This window comes from Passer domesticus, chromosome 19 (genome assembly GCF_036417665.1).
Source record: "Passer domesticus isolate bPasDom1 chromosome 19, bPasDom1.hap1, whole genome shotgun sequence".
Lineage (NCBI taxonomy): Eukaryota > Metazoa > Chordata > Aves > Passeriformes > Passeridae > Passer > Passer domesticus.
Window position 1 is genome coordinate 12,746,135 of NC_087492.1, and position 21,354 is coordinate 12,767,488.

The window sequence follows — 21,354 nt, forward strand, 5'->3', positions numbered from 1 at the left end:
AAATTTTCCTTTTTATCCAACCTAAACCTCCTCTGGTACAACTTGAGGCCATTTTCTCTGGTCCTAATGCTTGGAGCACAATCCTGCCCCAAAACCTCTCCTCTTGACACTCACCACTCTTGGTTGACTCTGCCCCTGTGGTCTCTGCCCATGGCTGCCCCTCACACCCTCCCTGCATATCCCATGGTGCCAGACCCTGCTAGCAGCATGGGAGCTGCTGGGGGGTCTGACTGGGGGAGCAGAGCTTGAGGGGCGTGGTGGTGTCTTTCTCCACAGATAGCATGGACTTCTCCAGCATGACACTCACCCAGATCAAGCGTCAGGAGATGGACTCACAGGTAGGAGATTCCCACGTTTTTCATAAACAGACCTGGGCAAGTCTCTCTTGGGATGCCTGGTGTGGGCCATCAAATTTGGGGTCACCATGTCCAGCTGCCCCCAGGTAGCACAAGCAAAGGCAAAGCCCAAGGTGTGAAGGCAACAGATGGGTTTGCCCAGGAGTCACATGCACTTGGTCCTCAATCCCTCCCCAATGCTTTTCCCATCATGACATAGCAGCCCGTGGCCACCCCTGCCCCCTGTGTGCTACTCACAGCACCCATCTCTGTCTGGTATGGGGCAGCTCTGGGGAATTCCCCTGCCTGGGATGCCCACACAGATCATTGTGCCTTCACTTGTGTGCACAAGCAGTGCCCATCTGAGCTCCATCCCCTCCCCAGGTCCACTTGTCATTGGAGCATTTGTGGGATGCGCCTCTGTGGTCTTTGGGCTTGATGTTGGGGGCATAACGGGTGTGAAAGGGGAGTGCTTGGCCCAGCTCTGTGCTGGGGTGGGCATGTCCTGGGCCATGTCCCCAGGTGCGGGTGCTGGAACTGGAGAACCAGCTGCAGAAGGAGCGGCAGAAGCTGGGGGAGCTGCGCAAGAAGCACTACGAGCTGGCTGGCGTGGCAGAGGGCTGGGAGGAGGACGGTGAGTGGTGCCAGCCCTGCTCCAGCTGGGCAGCTGCTCACAGAAAAGGTGGGGTAGGGTGGAGAAGCCCTGCCTGCCGTCAGTGGCAGTGAGAAAGTTTGCTGCAGCTGGCACAAGCCTGGGGATAGTTGGCACACATGAGCAAATCCTATGGGGTCTCTCCACAGGAAAAACCCCAACATGTGGGATCTACATCATCCCCAGGCAGGGGGCTCAGGTGCTGCTAGAGCAGCCTTGTGGTCTCAGAGGAATGGGGCAGAGGGATGCTGGTAGACAGCACGCCCACTGACCCTGTCTTCCCACTTATAGCTGCAGATTAGCACCAGTGGTAGAAGCAGCCCACAGGGGACACCTGGAACCCTGTGGGGGACACCCCTGGGACCCCACTTGGTGCAGTCTGTTGAGAAGAACCCCAAGGAAGTGGTGCGGAAGCCCCCCTGAAGCACACATCCCCTGTGTCCCCCCAGCAGCCTCCTCTAGCACCAGAGCCGAGCCGCCAGCAAGACCCCAGGGCTGGGGCGAGAGCGCAAAGCCACACCTGTATTTATTAGAGCCGCTGGGGGTGGGGGGAGGTGTCTACACGGGGGTCTTTAACCCTTTAGTTTTGTTTTTGCACAGATTCTGGGAACTCCTAGAGCCTTCTCTGGCTGTGCGAGAGCGGTCGGGCTTCTCTTGCCTCGCTGCTTTTCCAGCCTTAATCCAGCCCCTGGCTCAACATGGATGTCCGTCGTCCCCACCCCCCCCGCCCTGGGAATGAGCATGCTGAGGGCTCCGGGGGTGCCACCAGGTGGGGGACAGCCTTTGGGGTGCTGCTGGGCTTGGTGCTAAGAGTGCTCCCTCTCAGCGGGGACACCGAGTGCCTTTGGCCACTGCAGGCTGAGAGGTGGTGTTCCCATGGGATACCCTGGCTGGTGACACAGGGTGCTAGGAACAGCTAGGAAAGGGGCAGCAGCAGAAGGGATGCTGCCATGAGCTCTTGTCCCTCATTCCAGGTCCCCAAAATGCCTCCCAAGCCCCACTGAGCTGGGCTGTTCTGCCCTGACAGTTCACTGTGTTCATGCCAGCAATAAACCCTCCGCAAGGTGCTGGGTGTAGGTTTGGGCCACCACAGTGGCACCGCATAAGCCGCCAGCTCCTGGGGATGGGGGGTGACTCTAGGGCAGCAGCACAGAGGGATTGAGGGGAAGCCAGGGTGCCCCAAAAAGCCAGAATAAGCAACTCCCTGTCTCTGCTCACTTCGGTGCCACCCTGGTGTCATCGCCACCCTCTTGGGTGCAGGGGGACCAGGGCCAGTGTGGCTGTGGGCAGGGGTGGCCATGGAGCTGGCAACAGCCAGGGAACCTTTGTGCCTTGAGCAGGGGGCTCAGAGGGCAGGGGGCATCAGCCCCCTCTGGGCCCCCCAGCTCATCTTGCTGCAGTGGAGACAGTGAAGTCAGACCATGCAGCAATGTCCCCATCCCCCACGGTCCTGCTGGTGCCCCTGCTGGGGCCACTGTCCCTCCACTCGGGGTGCTGAGGACAGGATTTAGCCTTTCTCCCTTTGGGAAGAGGCTGGGCTGTCACTGTCTGCTTTCCCAGCAATGTCCACCTGTCAGCGTGCAGCTGGCACCTGGGGCAGTGGGACCTGCCACTACCGTGGCCTCAGAGCTGCCACCCCTTCATGCAGCCATCCAGCATGCAGGGACCCACTGTTCCTGTGTCCCCCGCCAGCCCTGCTGCTGGACCACCTGCTCTGTGCACCAGCCCACCAGAGGGATGTGGGCTCCTGCTGCTTCCCCATCTTCAACCCATGCTGGCTCCCCTTGGATGCAATACCAACCATGCCCTTCCTGCAGGACACAGGGAGCCCCAAAAACCTCCCCACTATTTTTGGGGGGGAGTCTCGCCTGCACGCCCAACTACCTCAGGCCTTGGGGCCCGGGAGCGGCATGGGGGTCACAGTGGCAGTGGGGGCTTGGGGACAGCAGCACTGCTCTCGGCCTAATCCACTTGTCCCTTTTGTATCTCAGCCAGGCGTGGGCAGAGGGTCCCTGCGGTGTCCCCAGTGATGGCAGCTGGTGACGGGGACAGCGGGGGTGCCCCCCACTGCAGGGCAAGTTGATTTGGGTTTTCATTGTATGATAATGACCATGTTGTTTGTTTTGGATTTTTCAATAAAGCCTTCAGCCCAGCCCCGCAGCTTGAGGAGGGACACAGGGGACCTGTGTCACAAGGGGGTTGTGGGCTCTGCCCTCATCAGTGTGCTCAGTGGCCCCCAAAATCACTTGGAGTCGAGCTGACCCAGGTGTTGTTCTGCTGATGACCTCCAGCCTTTTCCCCCACTGTCCTGCACCTGCGTGTCCCTATGGACAGCATGTCACCTCTTTTTGCTGGGAGGGCACCAGGATGTGGTCCCAGCCCAGCCCTGAGGAGCATGGATGGCTTTGTCCTCCCTTCCTGGGAGGATGATGCTGCAGGGGGGAGGCCATGCAGATCATCCTGTCACCCCAGCAGAGCCGGGTGCTTGCTGGGTGGCCTGTGGAGTCCACAGACAGGGATCTCAGGGAAATGTCCCCTCCTAAGCATGGTTAACCCACCCTGGGCAGTGCCTAGTGTCCTCCAGCCATGCCAGGGCCAGCTGGACCCCTGGGATGCAGAAAGCCCTGTGACAGCAGCCACTGTCCCTGTCATTTTCCCTGCTGTTGTCCCTGCCTGCCATGGTCCCTGCCCTGCAGAACACAGCTGACTGGCAGTGGGGTGGCATATCCCCAGGGACAGCCATGTCTCCTGAGGAGCCCAAGGGGCTCAGCCAGCCAGAGGGAATTTCCCACAGTTCCCAGCCCTGTCCTCAGAGCAGGATGGTGGCAAAGGCACCCTTCAGCTGAGACAAGGGGACAGGCCGGACACGGTGGTGACTGGGGAGAGGCAGGACTGTGCCCTGGGGTTCCTGCACGTGGAACACAAAGTCAGATACGGGGTTGGGACTGGAGACGTATGAGGACACGCAGGGACTGGGACAGCGGGACACAGAGGCTGGAATTATGTAGGGGGCTTGTTAGAGACAGAACGGGAACACAGGGACCGGGAGAGGGAGGACATGGGAATTGGGATGGTAAACCCACTGTGGATTGCAGATGGGGAAATTGGAAGCTGGATGGGGGAGACGTGGTGGGGGAAGGGATGGGAAGTGGGGCAAGCCTGAAAATCCCGGTGGGAACAGGGACACATGGCCTGGGGAGGGGAGATGGATGCCGGGGGGGAGAGCCCGGCCGGGAGCGAGGAGGGAGCACAGGGCCGCCGTGAGGGGGCGCGGGGGCGAGCCCCGCCCGCTCGCGCGGAGCACGCCGGGAGCGCGCGGGGCCGTGCTCCCGAGGAGCCCCGCCCATTTCGGAGCCCCGCCCATCCCGCGCGGCTGGAAGCGCCGCTCGCCCCAGAAGCTCCGCCCCATAAGACCACGGCTCCCGCGTTGACGCAGGAGGGCCGGCCCCGCTCGCCCCGCCTGCCCTTGGGGCAGCGGCTCCCCCGTGCACGCCGGCAGGACTCGTCGCTCTGACTGGAAGCCCCGCCCACCGGGCGTGTCCCTCCACCTAAGCCCCGCCCCCGCGGTACTCGCCGAGCGCGCCGGCCTCGCTCACCCTAAGCTCCGCCCACTCGGTATGCTTCCGCCCTGCGGTTAAGCCCCGCCCCGCCCACGCCTCGCCCCGCAGAGCACGCCGGGAGCGGCGGGCGCGCGGCGATGGCGGGCGCGGGGCCGGGCGGGGGGCGGGATGGCGCCGTGAGGGCTGCGCTGGCCGTGGTCGCCGCGCTGGCGCTCGCCTTGGCCTGGCTGCTGCTGCGGGGCGCGCTGCTGGGCGCAGCGGCGCTGGGAGCGGCGGGCGCCTGGTGTGCCATGCGGCCCGGCCCGCCCGCGCCGCGCCCGCCCGGCAAAGCCACCGCCAACGGGGGCCCGGCCGCGAGGGCCGCGCCGCGTCGCACCCAGCCCGGGTAAGCAAGGGGAAGATGGGGGTAGAGCGTGAGGGGAAGCCCCAGACCGCGTCCGCGGCGCTGACTGCGCTCTGTCCGCACAGGGTCCCGCGCTGCCGGCCGCAGGCCCCGCGCCGCCGGTACCCGCTGCCTGAGGCCCGGCCGGCCGTGCCGCTGTGCCTGCCCGCCGCCCGCTGGGAGGGCGGCTCCCCCCGCAGCACGCCTTGGGCCCGCCGTGCCGGGCCGCTCCGCAGCCCCGTCACCGTGAGAATCGCCCCACCGGCCGTCGGCATCGCCCGCTCCCCGGCGTGAGTACGAGGGAGACCGGGACACACCTGGGGGAGCACGGTTATCAACCACGGTGGGGACCAGGACACACTGTGGGGTGCGCTCAGCCGACTGTGCTATGCCCGGGAGCAGCATCCCGTCCCGAGCGCTGCCATGTGGCTGGGGAATGGTGCTATCCAAACGTCCGGGAAGGGCTGCAGGGGAGAGCTGTGTCCTCTGTTCTGTGTGGGGATCAGACCGGGGACCCTAGCCTGCCTCACGCCTCACTCTTTTTTCCACAGTCTAGAACAGCTGGTCTCGCCTCTGGCCTTCCCAGCCACCAGCAGCCCTGACCCATGTGCGAAGGAGACTGTGCTGAATGCCATCAGGGAGAGCAGGAAAAGGGCTGTGGAGGAGGAGGAGGACCACCAGACTTTTGGGAATGATCAGGAGAGCAAAAGAAGGTAAAAAGGGAGCAGTTCACATTGCAGACAGTGTGTTGGGAAGGTCACAAATGGGATTCTTGCTCCAGAGGTGACAAATGGGATGTGTCCCAGAGTATGCCAGGCCCCATGAGGCCTGGAGTCAGGGCTGGAAAAGTACTGTGAGAACTGAACTGCAGAGCACACCCTATCTGTCACCCAGCCCTTGGTGCTGCATCTAAAAGTCCTCCTTTGCAGTCGAAGGAACGTGGTTTAGGTGTGGGTCCAGTGTGTTACCCTGCCTGGCTGGGATGTGTTTTGGGAAGCCTGGGTGGATAGTGGCTTGTCTCCTCACAGGGGTTTGCAGACTGAAAAAGCATGGGGGGAAATGTTGGTATCTGCTGTGGGCTCTGTTCTTCTGTCAGCCCTAGGCTCCCAGGAGATATGGGATTAGCAGGTGGAAGCATTGCACTTGGAGAGCTCCAAGCACTTCCCTTGTGAGCTGATCTAGCAGAGGGAGGTGAAACGAGAGTAAATGAGACACTGTCTGCTGCTTTTGTTACTCAAGGTCAGCAACTTCCATCCCTGAGTTCAGAGGAGGGAGGGTGCTATGTTTTTGCCAGTGTCCATAGGAACAGGGACACATAGGAGCATAGGACAAGGAGTAAATCTTGAGAGCCATGGTCTGCCAGACCCTTTCCAGCCACCCAGCCATAGCACTGCCTTGTTCTCCCACCCTCCTGCTTTTCCTAGAATCACAGGATGATATGGAAGGGACCTTAAAGGTCATCCAGTGCCACCCTCTGTAATAGGCAGGGACATCCTCCACTAGACCAGGTTGCTCCTAGCCCTGTCCAACCTGGCCTTGAATGCTTCCAGGGATGAGGCAGCCACACTTCCTTTGGACAGCCTGTTCCAGGGCCTCACCACTCTCAGAGAGAAGAATTTATTCTGTATGTCCAGCCTAAATTACCCTGCTTTCAATTTGAAGCCTTTCCCTCTTTGTCCTATGACTGCACTTCTTGATGCAGTCCTCCTCCAGTTTCCTTGCAGGCCCCTTCAGATCCTGAAAGGCTGCTGGGATCTCCACACAGCCTTCTCTGCTTTAGGCTGAACAGCCCCTGATGTCTCAACCTGTTTCCATAGGGAGGGTGTCCAGACCCCTTACCGAATTTGTAGCTCTTTTCTGGACTTGCTCCAACAGTTGCCTTGTCCTTCCTAGTGGTGTCCATGGAGGCTTTTCCATGTGGGCTGGGATGGGGAGCTGAGACGCTGCTTGGGCAGTGCCTGGGGCATTGTCCTGCACCGGGGCTGCTGCTGGCGGTGGCTCAGGGAGCAGAGCAAGGTAAAGCAGGGCACACCTCTTCAGCACTGAATTCCCATCTCTGAATGCTTGGCTCATTGGATCTGAGCCCCACAAGAGCCAGTCAGGACGACAACAGAATGGGTGCACAGACAAGATCAGCTCAGAATATTTTTCTTTAAACTGTTTTTGTAATATGCCAATATACAGCTCTGCCACAAAAGCCAATTTTGAAGGCATTAATGTCTGGCAAGCATGAGGAATGGTTGTAGGTAGAAAATTTTGTGTACTTGGTGGACAGAAAGGAGCTGTGTCAGCTGGAGAGTGTGGGACCACCTGTGCCTTGGAGTCAGCTTGCCCTGGGCATGAGGGGAGTGCCTGGCCAAGTGACCAAGTGACAGGGCTGTCCTACACCTCCAGTTCCACTTTACAGCAGGGTGTCTTTTGTGATTTTAACACTTCAGATCCTCATGAAATCATAGTGGGAAGGGGAATTCAGTTTTTGACTTGAACTGTCCAGGGCATGGGTTAGGAAGAGGTCAGAGGTGGGAGTTTCAGAGCTCAGGTCTGTTCAGAAAGACTGAGCAGCTCATTTCTGGAAGTATTTTGGCTTAAAGTAATGGATTTAAGTTTTTTTTTTTCTTTACACTAAACTATTGTGCCAAGCAGGCAGCTGGATGGAAGACATCCTGGTGTTTGGGGTGAGAGTCGGTGAGGACAGGCCCACAGCGGGAGAAAATCTGCAACAGGGTATACGTGGGGGAAAGCTTTGTCCGGAGTATTGGGTGACAGGAAAAAAGCAAGGTTTGATCTCTCTGGGTGCTCAGCCTGTCTTTCCCCAGGCTGGGAGAGGCTTCCACACTGTCAAAGGCTTTCACACTCTCTTCCCACAGGCGCCACGACAGCAGTGGAAGTGGGCAGTCCGCATTTGAGCCACTGATAGCCAATGGTGCCCCTTCTTATCTTATACCCAAGTAAGTGCCCAATGGCCAAAAGCAACTCCTAGGATGGGAGGGAGAAAATGTCTGTGGGATCTGGAAAAGGGGGCTTGGGTTTTGCTTGCAGAGCCTGGCTTCGGGGCAGAGCAAGAGAGACTGTGGTTGTGCCTTCAGTCTGTCACCCTGTGAAAGCAAGGCTGTGCGGCTGCTGAGAGTTGTTTCTAAGCAGGATTTCCTTCCTCCACCTGCCCTGCATGAAAAGGACCAATGGGCGGGAGCGGTGAGGAGCTCATCAAACCTTCATCCCCCTCCAGGCCAGGTTCTCTGAAGAGGGGCCTCATCTCACACTGCCCGGATGACTGCTCCAACAAGAGGTCTCGTACCTCCTCCATGAGCTCCCTCAACAACACCTACGCCAGTGGGATCCCCAGCTCCATCCGCAATGCCATTGCCAGCTCCTACAGCTCTACCCGGGGCCTCACACAGGTAGGGACACTGTATCTTGACATTCAGAGGAGACACTGTGTGGCAGGGTGTCTGGACCTAGTGTGGCTCAGCCTGGCAGTCTCACCACCCTGGAGAACAGGTGAGCTGTGGGCCATGGGCCAAGCAGCAATTATTTGGTTTTTGGAGGAGTCCCAGGCTGAGCTGTACTACTGCTTTTACACCAAACCAAGAACGAGACTGTTTTCTCCTCTCTCCTACTTCTTGGTCAGTCTGCTAGACTGGATAGATCCAGGTGAAGGAAAAAAAAATGGTTTTGCTGTGCTGACATCTTTTCAGTGGGAGTCAGCAGTGTGGGAGCCATGTGTTCCCGCTCTGACCCAGGTCCCACCTGCTGACAGTGTTGGAGCACTGCTTGTGGCCTAGCTGGGCTTGCAGATGTGCCAGGGACACGTAGTCATGGCTACTGGAGCTTTGTCTGTGTGGGGAAAGGTTTGCTCTAGGCGGTGGGAGGGAGGGGTTTGCTGGGGCTGCAGAGAGTCTCACGCTTGTGTTGGGATCCATCTGCTTTGAACTCCTGACCAGGAGGTGCTGCCTCCTGCCAGAGCAGCCACAGACACGAGGGTGTCCTCTACCTGTGTCGCACAAAGGCAAGGGCCCAGCAGTGTATTCCCTCCCTGGACTCAGCCAGGGCAGTAAAGGCCCTGGAGGCTGCTTGTTCCTTATGTGGCTTCAGCTTAGGCTGGCCAGATTTTGTGCTCCCTAAAATGTGGAGGGGAGTTTAAGTGGTGGTGAAGGAGGAGAAGCTCTGAGCTCATTTGGCTCAACAACCATGGCCCTGGGAAATGGGGCTTATTGTGGGTGAGCAGGGGGCCTGTGCTCTCTGCCAGACCCATGCCAAGTTACTGCTGGTATCTCTCTGCATTCCAGCTGTGGAAGAGAAGAGGTGTAAGCGTGTCCCCTCTGTCCAGCCCAGCATCCTCCCGCCCTCAGACACCAGAATGGCCTCTCAAGAAAGCCAGGTAATCAGCTTGTGGCCAGCCAGCAAGAGAGCGGTCTTTCCCAGCCATCTTAGCATGCAAATCCCACTTTACACTGGAGGTGGGACAGTGTAGGCCCCTCTCCTACACATAATGATGTAGAGACCCACTTGTGTCAGTTGGCCTCCCTGTCACCTTGTCATGCTCTGGCATGTCTAAGCTGTGTTGCCCCATGCCCACTCCCAAGCCAGGTGAGAGATTTAAGGACACAGGTTGCCACAGTAGTTATGGTGCCTGGTGGCATTGGCATGGCCTGGATTGGTGGATCATTAAGAAGAGATAGGCCCTGATTTTTGCCATGTTAAAGTCAAGTCCCAGGATCTGTATTTTAGTGCCCGCCTTGGAGCACAACCTGTGTTCTCCTCTTTCCCAAATCAGAGGAGCCTGAACTTATGTCAGAATTAAAACTGACACAGACACCTGGATGGGCCCAACCTGCAAGGCACAGTGACTGCTATCTGAGACCCCCAGCTACCCTCCTGAGACTGACTCATCTTGTGGAGGAGGGTGCACAGGCTTAGCCAAGCTGAGTCTGGAGGAGGAAGCAATTCCTCTGCCTGGAGCTGGGCAAAGCTTTTGTCTTGAGTTCTGTTTGAAGGAGGCAAATAAACACCAGGGATACTCCTGCAAGTCTTGAGCCTGTTCAGTCTCATCCTGCTCCCTGCAGACAGGGCTGAGCCCAGGGTTGACCGTAACTGTCCCTCCTGCTTACACAGGGAAGAGGAGTCACAGCGTTCCAACGCTTCCACCCCAGTGAAGTCAGACAAGGAGCTGCAGACAGAGAAAGGTAAGTGTAGGTGTGCCCCAACACTGCACCCAGGTCAGGAATGCAAGCAAGAGAGCAGGACAGGAGGCAGCTGAGGTCTGCAGTGGGATTGGCTTGAGGGGTCACTTGGAAACTTGCCATGTGCTGCCCAAGGCAGTGGCACTTCTGCTGGCCTCAGTGGCTGCCCTAGTGGGATTTCCAAGTGATAAGGGGGTGCTGACAGTTTGGGGTGCTAGCAGATGCCTGGGAGCTGGCTTGCAATGGGGAGCTGCAGCTCCCAACCGAGCATAGGTCAGGTGTCAGCCTTGGTCCCCAACCTGCAGTGGCATGAGTAGCACTCTGACCAAGTCCCAGTCTGAGCCTATTCCAATGCTTCCTCAGCTAAAAAGAAGAGGAAGAGGAAATCCTCTGTGCCTATGGCAGATGGTCCCTATGATATGGTGCCAGCTGTGGCACGTGGTTTGGGTAAGGAGGCATGTTGGCACAATCCATGGAGTTATGAAGGGCCATTGCCCCACAGAGCCCCACCAGCCTCATGTCACGGACATCCAGGATGTGAAGCTGCTCTTCAGGGTATCACAACTTTGTCCTCCGCTTCAAACTGTCCCCCTGCCCTGCCCTCTGAGTGGGGCCACCCTGAGTGGGGTCAGAAGAGACAGACCTGTCACTACAACCAAACACTTCTCTGCCCAGAGCTCAGCCTAACTTGTCTCCTTCTATAGTTGTGGAGTCACCAGTGTGGAAGAAGCACAATTCCCTGAGCCCACCATCTGCTTCGGGGAGCAGTGGGAAGCGCAAGCGGAAGATTCCATTGCTGTCATCTTTCCGTGGGGACCAGCTGGTGCTGGTATGTCGCTGTCTCACAGCCCTTTTGGTCCTGCTCTGGCAATAGAATGTGCTCACTGCAATTTCTGCAGGGCTGGGGGCACACTGACCTGCCTGCCCTCAGGAAGGAGGCCCCGTCCTTGGTCGAGTGGGAAGTGACGCTCTCCCCAGCCCAAGTGTCTGGTGGGCTGTGCGTGGTTGTGCTACCTGCTGCCGGACCAGGTAATGGCCTGGGGAAGGCCTGCCATGCCCTCAGTGCCACGCCGGGGGCCCACCAGTGTTTGGGACCAGAATAGCTGCAGCAGGACCACCTGCTTCACAGGGCTCACCACAGACAGTCGCCAGCACACCTTCAGAGAGGCTCTGCCCGCTTCCCTGGGAAGGCGCTAAGCTGCTGCTGCTCTCTCTTGGCAGCCCCCACCACCTCAGCTGGGCTATTCCATCACCTCAGAGGACCTGGATGCAGAGAAGAAGGCAGTGCTGCAGTGGTTCAACAGTGTCTTGGAAGACAAGGCTGGTAAGGATGGGCTGGAAATGTGGAGGGGTAGGAACAAGCTTGGGTCTGGAGGTGCTTTTGATGCCTTCCAGCTGAAGAGATCTCATGCTGTGTCGTGCTGGGTGAGGCTGCCGAGGGCTGTAGGGTGTAGGTGCAGTTCCCCTGCCTGCTGGGAAGCTCTGCTGAGGGTTTGTTCCTCACAGCCAGTTGTGGGTCCTTACATCTTGCTGTTTCCCTGTAGATGCAGTCCCCTCAACCACTGCAGAGATGATGCCTGTGTCCAAGCCACCGGTGTTTGTTGTGACCTCTCCTGGGCCGATGCCTGCCTCCACAGCTCCTGCCCTGGCCAGCTCCTCACTTCTGGACAGTCTGAAGAAGATGCAGAGCAGCCAGGCTGTATCCACAACACCAGGTGAGGAGGAGAGTTGGCACAGTGGAATGCCATCAGAGTCAGGCAGGTGCAGCAGGAACTCCTCGTTGTCCCTGAATGAGGCAGCTGACAAAACCCTCTGTGCAAATGCTCTGCTGGCAGCAGAGATAGCATTCAGGGCTTGAGGGGACACCTTTGGGGATGCTGAGCTGCTCAGCTCTCCTGCTGGAGGCTATGGTAACTGTGGAGGGCTAGGTGTGATGGGAGCTCTGGGAACCTTTGCAGCCATGGGTCCAGTACCTCGCAGAAGGATGGGCTTCTGAAGGTGTCCCCTTGTCCGTAAATAAGCTCTTTCCCCTTTCCAGACTTCACTGGAACTGTGGCAGCATCCCAACCACCTACGTCAGCTGCACAGCCACCTGCTACTTCTGTGTCATTGGAGTCAAGCTCTCTGCCTGCCGTCTCTGCTGACACCAAGCCTGTGCCTATATTGAGCACACCTTCCCCCAGTGCTCCCCGTGCCCTGGTGGTGCAACCCCCCAGCAGCCTGGCCCCTCCTGTGTTCACTGAGCTGGGCCAGACCCCCAGCAAGCCTCCCTCCTTCCCAAAGCCAAGCATCCTGTTTGGAATGCTGAACACCCCGCCAGCCAGCCAGCCAACAGTGACTTTGGCCACTACCATGCCCACCACGGCCACTGCCATGCCCACCATGGCCACTGCTACACCCACTGCTTCCACTGCTGTGCCCACCCCACCCACTGCCATGTCCACCACAACCCCCATCTTCAAACCCATCTTTGGTGATGTGCTGAAGAGTGAGAACACAGCAGTCTGCACAGCTGTCACTTCTACCACAGCCACCATGCCTGTAAGCTCAGGCCCTGCCTCAGTGTCCTCCACATCCTCCATATTCAAGCCCATCTTTGGCAGCATCACTGCAGCTTCATCTCCAGCGAAAGTCTCTCCTTTCGCCTTCAAACCCGCAGCACAGTCAGCCTCGGAGCCAACAACTGCCTCCACAGCTACTGTGGCAGGAATCTCGGGTTTTCCCAACGTCATCTTCACCACTGCAGCTACAACTGCCATCACCCAGAGTTCCTCCACGGAGGCCACCATTAAACCTGTCTTCAGCTTTGGACCAAACCCACCTGCTTCCTCTGGCCCTGCTGCCATTGTGACTGTCACTGCTGCCACCTCCACCAGCACAACACAGCCTTTCCTGTTTGGGGGCGTCTCCAGCTCTGCTCCTAGCACAGAAACCAGCTTTGCCCCCTCAGGGCCTGTGTTCCAGTTTGGGAAGCCACCTCCAGCTGCAGTCACTGCCACCACCAGTGTCCCAGGAGGCCCTGCCTTTGGCCAGGTACCTTCAAACTCAACGGTTGCTGCGACCACCATGGGCTTTAGCATATTTGGGAGCACTACACTGACCACCTCTGCCCCAGCCACCACAGCTCAAGCACCGCTGACATTTGGCTCCTCTGTTTCAGCTTTTGGCAGCTTTTCAGCCAGCGTAAAGCCACCGCCACCATACCCTGGCACTGGGAGCCAGCTCACCTTCAGCACTGGGGCTGCTGAGAGCCAGGTGCCCACCAGCAAGCCTGCTGCTGGCCCCATCAGCTTCACCTCCCCGTTCAGTTTCGGAGCTTCCCCGGCACAGTCAGTAGCTCAGCCAGCATTTGGCAGTGGTGCCCAGCCAGCCTTCGGCACAACCAGTACCCAGGGCTCCTTTGGCACCAGCAGCACCCAGGCAGCGTTTGGGACCACCACCTCAGTGTTCTCTTTTGGAACAGCCACGTCCACCACATCCAGCTTTGGTGCTACCACCCAGACCACAAGCAGCAGCACTGGTGCCACTGTTTTTGGCACCACCCCATCTCCATTCACTTTTGGGGCCAGCACCCAGCCGGGCCCCTCCACCAGCGCTTTTGGGATGGGTACGCCGGGCCTCAGCAGTGGGTCCCCAGCTGTGGCCTTCAGCTTCGGGGCTGGGCAGAGCGGGGCAGCCCCGGCAGCAACACCCTTTGGCTCATCTCTGCCACAGAGTGCACTGGGAGCACAGGGCCAGAGCACGCCCTTCGCCTTCACCATGACCAGCACTCCCAGCAGCAAGCCTGCATTTGGAGGTGAGTCATTACGGAATCATGGAATGGGTCATGTTGGAAGGGACCTTAAAGGTAATGTTAATCCACCCCTCTGCCATGGGCAGAGACACCTTCCACTAGACCAGGTTGCTCAGGGCCCTGTCCAACATGGCCTTGAACATTTCCAGGATGGGATGGGGGCAGACAGGCCATGTTGAGGGTCTAGAGTTGGGCAGTAGTATTCCTGATGGACCTTGCCAAGGCTCCCAGGGTCCCCAGCTCTGGTGAGGCCAGTGCTCCTGCTATGCAGAGTCTTGCCCTACAAAGGGAAGGCATCCCATCACTCCCTGTAAGGATCCTGCCCCTCTGGGGAGGGGAATCCCTAAACTCTGCTCATGGCCCCTCTGAAGGCACCATCTCCACCCATCCAAAATTCGGCAGGAGCTGAGGTCATCTTGAGTCCTTAAGAACCACCTGGAGGACCTTAGTGAGCTGGAATGCTGCCAACCAGCAACTGCCATCACTTCATGCTTGCTCTCAGGGTTTCCCTAACACTTCAGATCCTTGCTGGATATTCCCAGCTCCCATGGAACTGAAACCCACACAGTGAGCAACTCCTTGATCTAGCAAGGCCAAGGTCTTTAAGGTCTTTGTTCCTCCCTGACAAATCCTTCTGTGTGGCCCTGCTGTTCAGAGAGCCCAGGGATTATCTGGAGAGTGTAACTTTTGCATTAAAAGGGCTTTTCAGGAGCAGAGGTTGGTTCTGGGAGATGGATTGTGGTGCTTCAGCCCCCGGAGAGCATCCTGTGTCTCCTCTGAGTGCCACCGGCTCCCAAAGGCTCTTTCTCCTTTGCCAACCCTGGCTCACAGTGACCTGTTGCTTTCCAGGAGCTCCAGTGCCCACCTTTGGGCAGGGCACACCTGTCCCTGGAGCCGTGGGCAGCGGAAGTGGCACCCTTTCCTTCAGGACACCCAGCACTCCTGCCTCAAGCTTTGGAGGAGTTGGCACTTCCTTTGGTAAGGAGGGAGTTGGTGCTCCAGCCCTGGGGAGCTCATGGGTCATGGTGTCCCCTTAGGCTGGAGACAGTGGTAGGGACAGGTGTTCTCTGGGAGACGGCTCAGGGAGTACATGCTGGACTCTCGAGGATGCCAAGCCTTCCGTTCCTCCCAGGGTGAGGATCACACTGATTCCAAAGCTAGCAACCTGAGCAACCTTTCTGCTTCCAGGTTCATCCACTCCCGCCTTCTCCATCGGGGCAGGATCCAAGATGGGCACTCGCCAACGGCTGCAGGCACGGAGGCAGCACACCCGCAAAAAGTAACCCTAGTGCTGCTGGGCTCCACTGGCCCATGTGTGGGGAGCTCTGGACTGGAGCTGTCCCTATGGTGGGACCAGGCCCCATCCCTGACACTCACTGGATACCTTGCTGGGACAGGATAAGCCAAACTCTTGTTACTTGAACAGTTCCAGAGCCAAGACTGGACAAATCTCTGTACATATCCACAATGTTCTTTCCCTCAATTTATTTTGCCTTGTTTAATAATGTGCACATTTCTCTCCATTTGCTTCTTCTAGCTGTTTCCATGCCCCTCCCCAGCCCTCAGCCAGCCCCAAGGCCATGTCCTGCTCAGAGCTTGGCTGGTGACATGCTGTGGTTCTGAGTTGCTGTCAGACAACATCTTCACCAAGTCCTGAAATCTTTCCCATTGTTCATCCCATGGCCTGGTGAACATGGTCCCATGCCTGCAGCCAGGGTGGGTTCCAACCTGGCTCTGTTTTGGTGCCTCAGGTGACTGCCATTGATGTGGCTGGGTAGCACCCCTGGGACCTAATGTCCTGCTACCTCCAGCTGAGGACATGTCATAGCCTGGGACCTGGGCTGGAGGCACGGGGTGAGGATGGGGTCCCCCCACCCCTCTCCCATCTCCGCTGCTCCATGGGGCTGTGGGCTGCCCCCCACTCTGCTCCCCAGTTCTGCTTTATGTGTGCTCCTGTTCCTGTTCTTACTGAATCGAGTTTGGAGGAAGAGCTAAACCGTGTGTGTGGCGGCATGTTGGTTATGCCGGATTTGCTGTTTGGAGTTTCTTTTTCGGGGCACCAGTCCTTGGGGGGAGACGTGCCCTGGCTAATTGGGTGTTGACAGTAGCATCACTGCGTGGCTGCTCGTGCTGGGGAGTTGTCCCTTCCATGTCGTGACTAAAAGGCAGCTAGGACAGGGGATTCCAACCATGGCAGTCTCTCCACTCCCTTCCCCTCTCTCCTTCCCCTCTTTTCTGCACTTCAGAGGGCTCTGGAATTGCTCCCAGGAGTCCAGAGCAGATGCATTCTCCCCTCCATCCCAAATCCAAGTTGTTTTTCATTCTTCAACTCATTTCCATCCCAGTGCGTTTTACTGGCTCCTAGGAACTGTGGTGCTGCCTCCCCTGTCCCCATCCAGTCAGGAGTAGGATTTACACCCTTCCCTGCCTTGGAGCTTCTATGGGAAGAGACTGCCAGAGCTGGGGGTCACCAGAGAGCCACTCCCTACCCTGTCCCTGGTGAGGGATGGGCACTCTATTTCCAGGAGTGCTTTGCTGCCGGGTTTTTACTCTCCGAGCCGTGTGAGTGTGTGTGTTTGCTGGGATCTAAATTAAAAAAAAAAAAAAAAAAACCAAAAAAAAAAACCCAAAAAAAAATCACAAATATTTAAACATTTTTTAACAAAATAAAAATTTATTTTTATATTTAAGCTAAATTGCCTTCAAATTCCTTCAAGCTTGGTTCAGTGAAGTTGCCTACCCCTAGCCCTTAGTGTTTAGCTATTCCCAACCTGGCTGTGGCTGTGGGAATGCACTGTGCTGGGAAAGGCAGCTGCATCCTGCAGGCTCTGCCATGCTCCCCCTGCTGTTCATCATCCCCTTCCTTTTAAATGTGATGTATGTGAATGTGACTAAACCTTTTTTTGTTTGTTTTTTTTTAAAGTTTTTAATTATTTCTCTGAGGGTGAGGAGCAGGAGCTCCCATGTTATGGTGCTGAGTGCCAGGGTCAAGACATGTCTCCCAGCAGAAAGGGCAGGTGATGGGCTCTGTGAGACACAGAGGGGACACAGTCCTGTAGTAAGGGAACATAGACGACCTCCAGGTGCTGGTGGGAATGTTCTGGCCATCACCTACCAGCATGGCTGTGGGTGCAGTGGGCCAAGAGCAGCCAAAGCTAGTGCCTGCCAAGACTGATCCTGGGTGTCCTTTCCTGTGTCCCAGTTAGGATCCTGGGCAAGAAGAGCACCTGCTCCCTGTCCTTGAGGTGTCAGGGTTTGGCCAGGTTAGCTCTGAGAAGGTGGGGATGAGCTGGGACAAGGTTGAGGACACCTTGGCTCTGGGTCCTACCCCCAAGTAGCTGCCCCATGTAGTCCCACACACCTGTGAGGAGCCAGGCTGTCCCTTCCCTGCCACACAGGCCCTGCTGGGAGAGCCCTTTGTGCTTGGGGGGAGGCTGGGTTTTAACTGATTGAAGACTTGGATCATTCCTGGTGTGGCTGATGAGGATTTTAGTGTGAATGTGCAATTTTTGTTTCCTTGCTTCTTACGTCTCCGGTTTAAAATAAAATGACTGTGTTCACTTGGCTGTGCCCACGTGTGTTTCCTGGGGCTGGGATTCCCAGGGCAGGGTGGTGCTAATGGGGTTCAGGTGCAACACCCTCTGGATCATGTGTCCTTGTTCCCCCAGTTCAAAGAGAGGGACAGGATTATTGTTATTATTATTTTACCTTTTCCCCCCCAACTATGCCTCTACTATGAGCAGTGGCAGTTTCAGGGTAGGACTACACAAACACACTGGAAAAAATGGTGGAGAGCGAGAAACTTTTAATCTGCTTTATCCCTACAGTGAATTTTTTTCGAGAGGGAACATGATAAACCACCCTTAATCCAGCTGGATGACCCCAGCCCTGCAGGGTGCAGAGTGGGGATTGCCTTGGGGGCAAACATGGGGTGGGGTTGGCTGCAAGGGGCAGCCCTGAGTGAGCAGTTGCCCTTTCTTGGCACCAGGTTGGTCCCAGTGTTGGCACTCAGTCCCTGGTGTAACAGAATTCTCACTATGACTGCAGTTAGCACATAGCTTGACTTGTGTTCAGGCCAGTATATGTTCCCCACAGCCCCAGCTGTGCAGGGATTTGTCCAGATGATGTTGTTTCACTCTTTCACCTGCTGCTTTTTCTTTTTCCTCTTCTTGGGAGCTGCTCCTGGCTTTGTTCCCTCTCCTGGCTGTGGGTTCTCCTTGGCTGCTGCAGGCAGGGAGCTGTGAACAAGAGCAAACAGCCTGAGCCACAAACACCCCCTCACACCCTCCCCGGAGTGCCCAGAGCGCTGACCTTGGCCACGGTGCCCCCAGAAGCAGCTGGAGTCCCCCACAGCCCCCTCTCACCTGGGGGCATCAGCCCCTTCCCTGCAGCGCTCCAGCACAGCCACAAAGAAGCCATGGGTGAGGGTCTCTGCAGGGGAAGCACGGAGGCAGCTCTCTGCTCCAGAGAAGGCCGCGAGTCCTCGGCAGGGCCAGGATGGGAAGGCAGTCACCAGACTGTGGCACGGAAAAGGGGTCAGCACCAAACCCTGCCCTGCAGCCCCCCAGGCTCGCTGAACCAGACCCACCTGAAGGCTGAGCCCCACTCCTGCAGCACAGCCTGCACCACATCCTCGTTCTCTTCCTGGTGTAGGGAGCAGGTGGAGTAGACCAGGCGCCGGAGAGCTGGAAAGCTCAGGGCATGGCTGAGGATGCGGCGCTGGAAGCCAGCCAGTGCCTGCAAGCGTTCAGCACTTGGGGCTGCCTCCTCCCCTGGCCCCCGGGTCACCATTCCTGCTGGACAGGAGCTGTCACCCAGGGTTTGCACACCCACAGCACCAGGTGAGCAGCTGGATGTTACCCAAACATTACCTGAGCCACTGCAGGATGGGTCGAGAAGGATGTGGGTCACCCTGCTGTATTTGGGGTCTCTGGGGTCCACAGTCAGGAAGTCCTGCTGGACCAGCTGGCAGCCAGTGACCCCTGCCCGTGTCAGCAGTGTGTTCATGGTGGCCACGCGCTTGGGGTCCACATCAAAGGCAAAGATCTGTCTGAAGGCAGAGCCAAGTGCCCAAGACGAGCCGTCAACAGACCACCCGGCCTCCAGGAACACTCAAATACTGGGCAGGCAGACCTTGAGAGCTGCCTCCCCTCTGGCAGGGTTATGGAACAGGCTGGGGGCTGGGAGTGAACCCCTACGTGACTTCATGTCCCCTCAGGTCCTTCCAGTGGCCCAGAAGTGACCAGCTCATCTGAGTTGGTGACAGGTTGTAGTTCCTCCTGCCACGTTCTCGTGGGATCAGGGAGACCAGGGCCACCTACCCCCTTCCCTCCACCCCTGCATACAACCCTGCCCTCACCCCTTGTTCTTCAGGATGGCAGCCAGGTGGCTTGTCTTGTTTCCAGGGGCAGCGCAGGCATCGATGACATGGGAGCCAGCAACAGGGCCAAGGAGGAAGGCAGGGAGGCAGCTGGCCTGCAAGAGGGCAAAGACAGTCAGAGGTGTGGGCAGAAACACCTGGCCCCTCCTCAGGCATGGCTGATACTGTGGGGTCACAAGGACCACCATGGCACAGGGCCAAGGCCACCACCACGCTCCACCAAACGCCTTGCCCTACCCATAGCCCCCTGCTCCTCCCAACTCCCACAGGGATTTTATACCCCAGGATATCATCCTGGGGTATAAGACAACAAAAGCAAAGCCCCAGGGGAATCCCACAGTTTCTGCTTTGACTTAAATGCTACAGCAAGCTGAGCCATTGTGGAAGGAGTTCACCCTTCATCCCTGTCAGTAGTTTTCCTACCCTTGCAACTTTCTGCTCCCCAGTTCCCTCACCTTGTCCTGCAGAATTACGTGTCCTGAAGTATACAGCAGGTTGTCGTGGAGGTCTGTCTGCGAAGGGAAAACCAACAGCTCCGGAAGATGCAGATCCAACAAGAATTTTTTTCCAGAAAGGGTCTTCAGCTCCTCCACACTGTTCATACGACACAGGGAGCATGAATACAAAGTCCTAATCCCAGTACTCAGAGCAGAGCCCAGGCTGAGAAATCCCTCCACTCCACAGCTCCTCTCCTGCTCCAGGCAGCACCCAGATAGGCAGCATCTAAGAGTGGGGAGCAATAGAGACCCCAACCCAACCACTCTGAGCACCAAGCTCAGCAACCCTTCAACCCACCAGACCTCATCCCACTTGCTGACATTCCAGGAAAGGTGGGATTGCAGAAAGAAATACTCACCTGGCTGCCTTGCCCAGATAGGCATATCCCTGGCGCTTGAAGAAGTCGATCACATCATCCACACAAGTCTTCAGGGTGTTGACCCGGACGTAGCGTGGGACCTGGGAAGCTGCAGGGGCCAGACAGGTCAGACACAGACCCCACTGCTCCTTCCAACACAGGGTGCCCACCCAGCCCGAGCCCACTCACCTGCGGTGCTTACTGCCTTCTCCGGGGCCAGCAGGTCCTCGTTGCGGCTCACCTTGTGCCGCACCTTCATGCGGGCCAGCTCGGCCTCCAGCCGTGCCCGGTGCCGCCGGGCCAGGGCCTTCCACCGGCCCCCGCACTTCAGGCCCTTGCCGAAGAGCAGGTCATACACCAAGACCTGCGGGGAGGGGACGAGGTGAGCCCGGCCCCGCCGCCCCAGGCCACCGCGGCTCCGGGACACCGCGGCCCAGGGATTCTGCGAATCCGGGACACGGCGGCTCCAGGACATGGTCCCACGACACCGCGGCCCAGGGATTCCGCGGATGCCCGTACCTTCGCCAGCTGCGGCGCAAGCTTCTTTTCGGCCTGCAGCAGTGCGGCTCCATCCAGCAGCTTCTCCAGTACCGAGGCGTAGCGGAGCGTCTCGGACACCAGCGCGTACAGCTGCCGGACATGCTGCGGAGCAATCAGAGGTGAGCGCTACCGGGCCCGCTCCGGGGCTCCCCCCGCCTTCCCGGGTGCGATTTCCCCCGGCCGCCCCGCACCCCCGTTCCCTCCGGGCGCACCGGGAAGCCGCTGTTGTACACGAGGCTCTTGAGGCCGCCCTCGCCGCGCTCCAGCCCCGCCAGCACCGCGGCCGCCGCGCTGTACAGCGCCATGTGCGCCCCGCGCCGCTTCCGCCGCGGCCTCCGGGGCCGCAGGGGGCGAGCGCGGCCCCGCTCCCAGCTCGGTGTCCGGGGCAGGGCGGGCAGAGCGCACGGAGCGGAGCGGAACGGCGCCGTGCGGGCGCTGCGAGGTGGGCAGCGCCGGCGGAAGGGCCCGGTCACCCCGGCCATACCATCATCGCAGTCACCCCGGTTACCCCGGTGATCCCAGCCACCGTGTCCGCCCTGCCCACCCCGACCACCCCATCACCACAGTGACCTCGGCCGCTCTGGTTGCCCCGGCCAGTCAGTGACCCCGGTCACCCCCATCATCCTGGCCACCCCATCATCAGTGACTCGGGCCAGCCCAGTGACACCAGTGACCC

The 21,354-nt window shown here is 58.3% G+C and overlaps 3 protein-coding genes across 7 annotated transcripts in view; 2 read left to right on the forward strand and 1 right to left on the reverse strand.

Annotated features, from left to right (window-relative positions):
- The window catches only part of HIP1 (huntingtin interacting protein 1), a 43,212-nt gene extending 40,072 nt beyond the window's left edge, over positions 1-3,140 (forward strand). For all 3 annotated transcript variants that reach the window (XM_064394939.1, XM_064394937.1, XM_064394938.1), the window contains 2 exons: positions 277-338; positions 858-3,140. In XM_064394939.1, the coding sequence (XP_064251009.1) occupies positions 277-338; positions 858-1,061 (266 nt within the window). In that variant the 3' untranslated portion in view covers positions 1,062-3,140. The remainder of the gene's footprint in view (positions 1-276; positions 339-857) is intronic.
- A 1,512-nt stretch (positions 3,141-4,652) lies between these two features.
- LOC135283829 (nuclear envelope pore membrane protein POM 121-like) lies at positions 4,653-17,462 on the forward strand. Its single transcript, XM_064394936.1, has 13 exons — positions 4,653-4,932; positions 5,016-5,219; positions 5,481-5,642; positions 7,797-7,877; positions 8,156-8,327; positions 9,216-9,307; positions 10,042-10,112; positions 10,814-10,938; positions 11,331-11,433; positions 11,654-11,824; positions 12,148-13,905; positions 14,752-14,880; positions 15,091-17,462. The coding sequence occupies exons 1-13, from the start codon at positions 4,685-4,687 to the stop codon at positions 15,183-15,185; spliced, it is 3,411 nt and encodes a 1,136-aa protein (XP_064251006.1). The 5' UTR covers positions 4,653-4,684; the 3' UTR covers positions 15,186-17,462.
- Positions 17,463-17,690: 228 nt separating this feature from the next.
- NSUN5 (NOP2/Sun RNA methyltransferase 5) lies at positions 17,691-21,309 on the reverse strand. Of its 3 annotated transcripts, none has more exons than XM_064394943.1 (10): positions 20,891-21,309; positions 20,658-20,780; positions 20,328-20,502; positions 20,139-20,247; positions 19,738-19,876; positions 19,262-19,377; positions 18,774-18,952; positions 18,491-18,639; positions 18,267-18,419; positions 17,691-18,140 (listed from the first exon to the last, which is right to left on the reverse strand). In XM_064394943.1, the coding sequence occupies exons 1-9, from the start codon at positions 21,158-21,160 to the stop codon at positions 18,276-18,278; spliced, it is 1,404 nt and encodes a 467-aa protein (XP_064251013.1). In that variant the 5' UTR covers positions 21,161-21,309; the 3' UTR covers positions 17,691-18,140; positions 18,267-18,275. The 3 variants fall into 3 exon arrangements, with proteins under 3 accessions (XP_064251013.1, XP_064251011.1, XP_064251012.1); XM_064394941.1 differs by having other exon boundaries at positions 18,491-18,698; XM_064394942.1 differs by having other exon boundaries at positions 18,491-18,695; positions 20,891-21,305.
- Between the last annotated feature and the right edge of the window lie 45 nt (positions 21,310-21,354).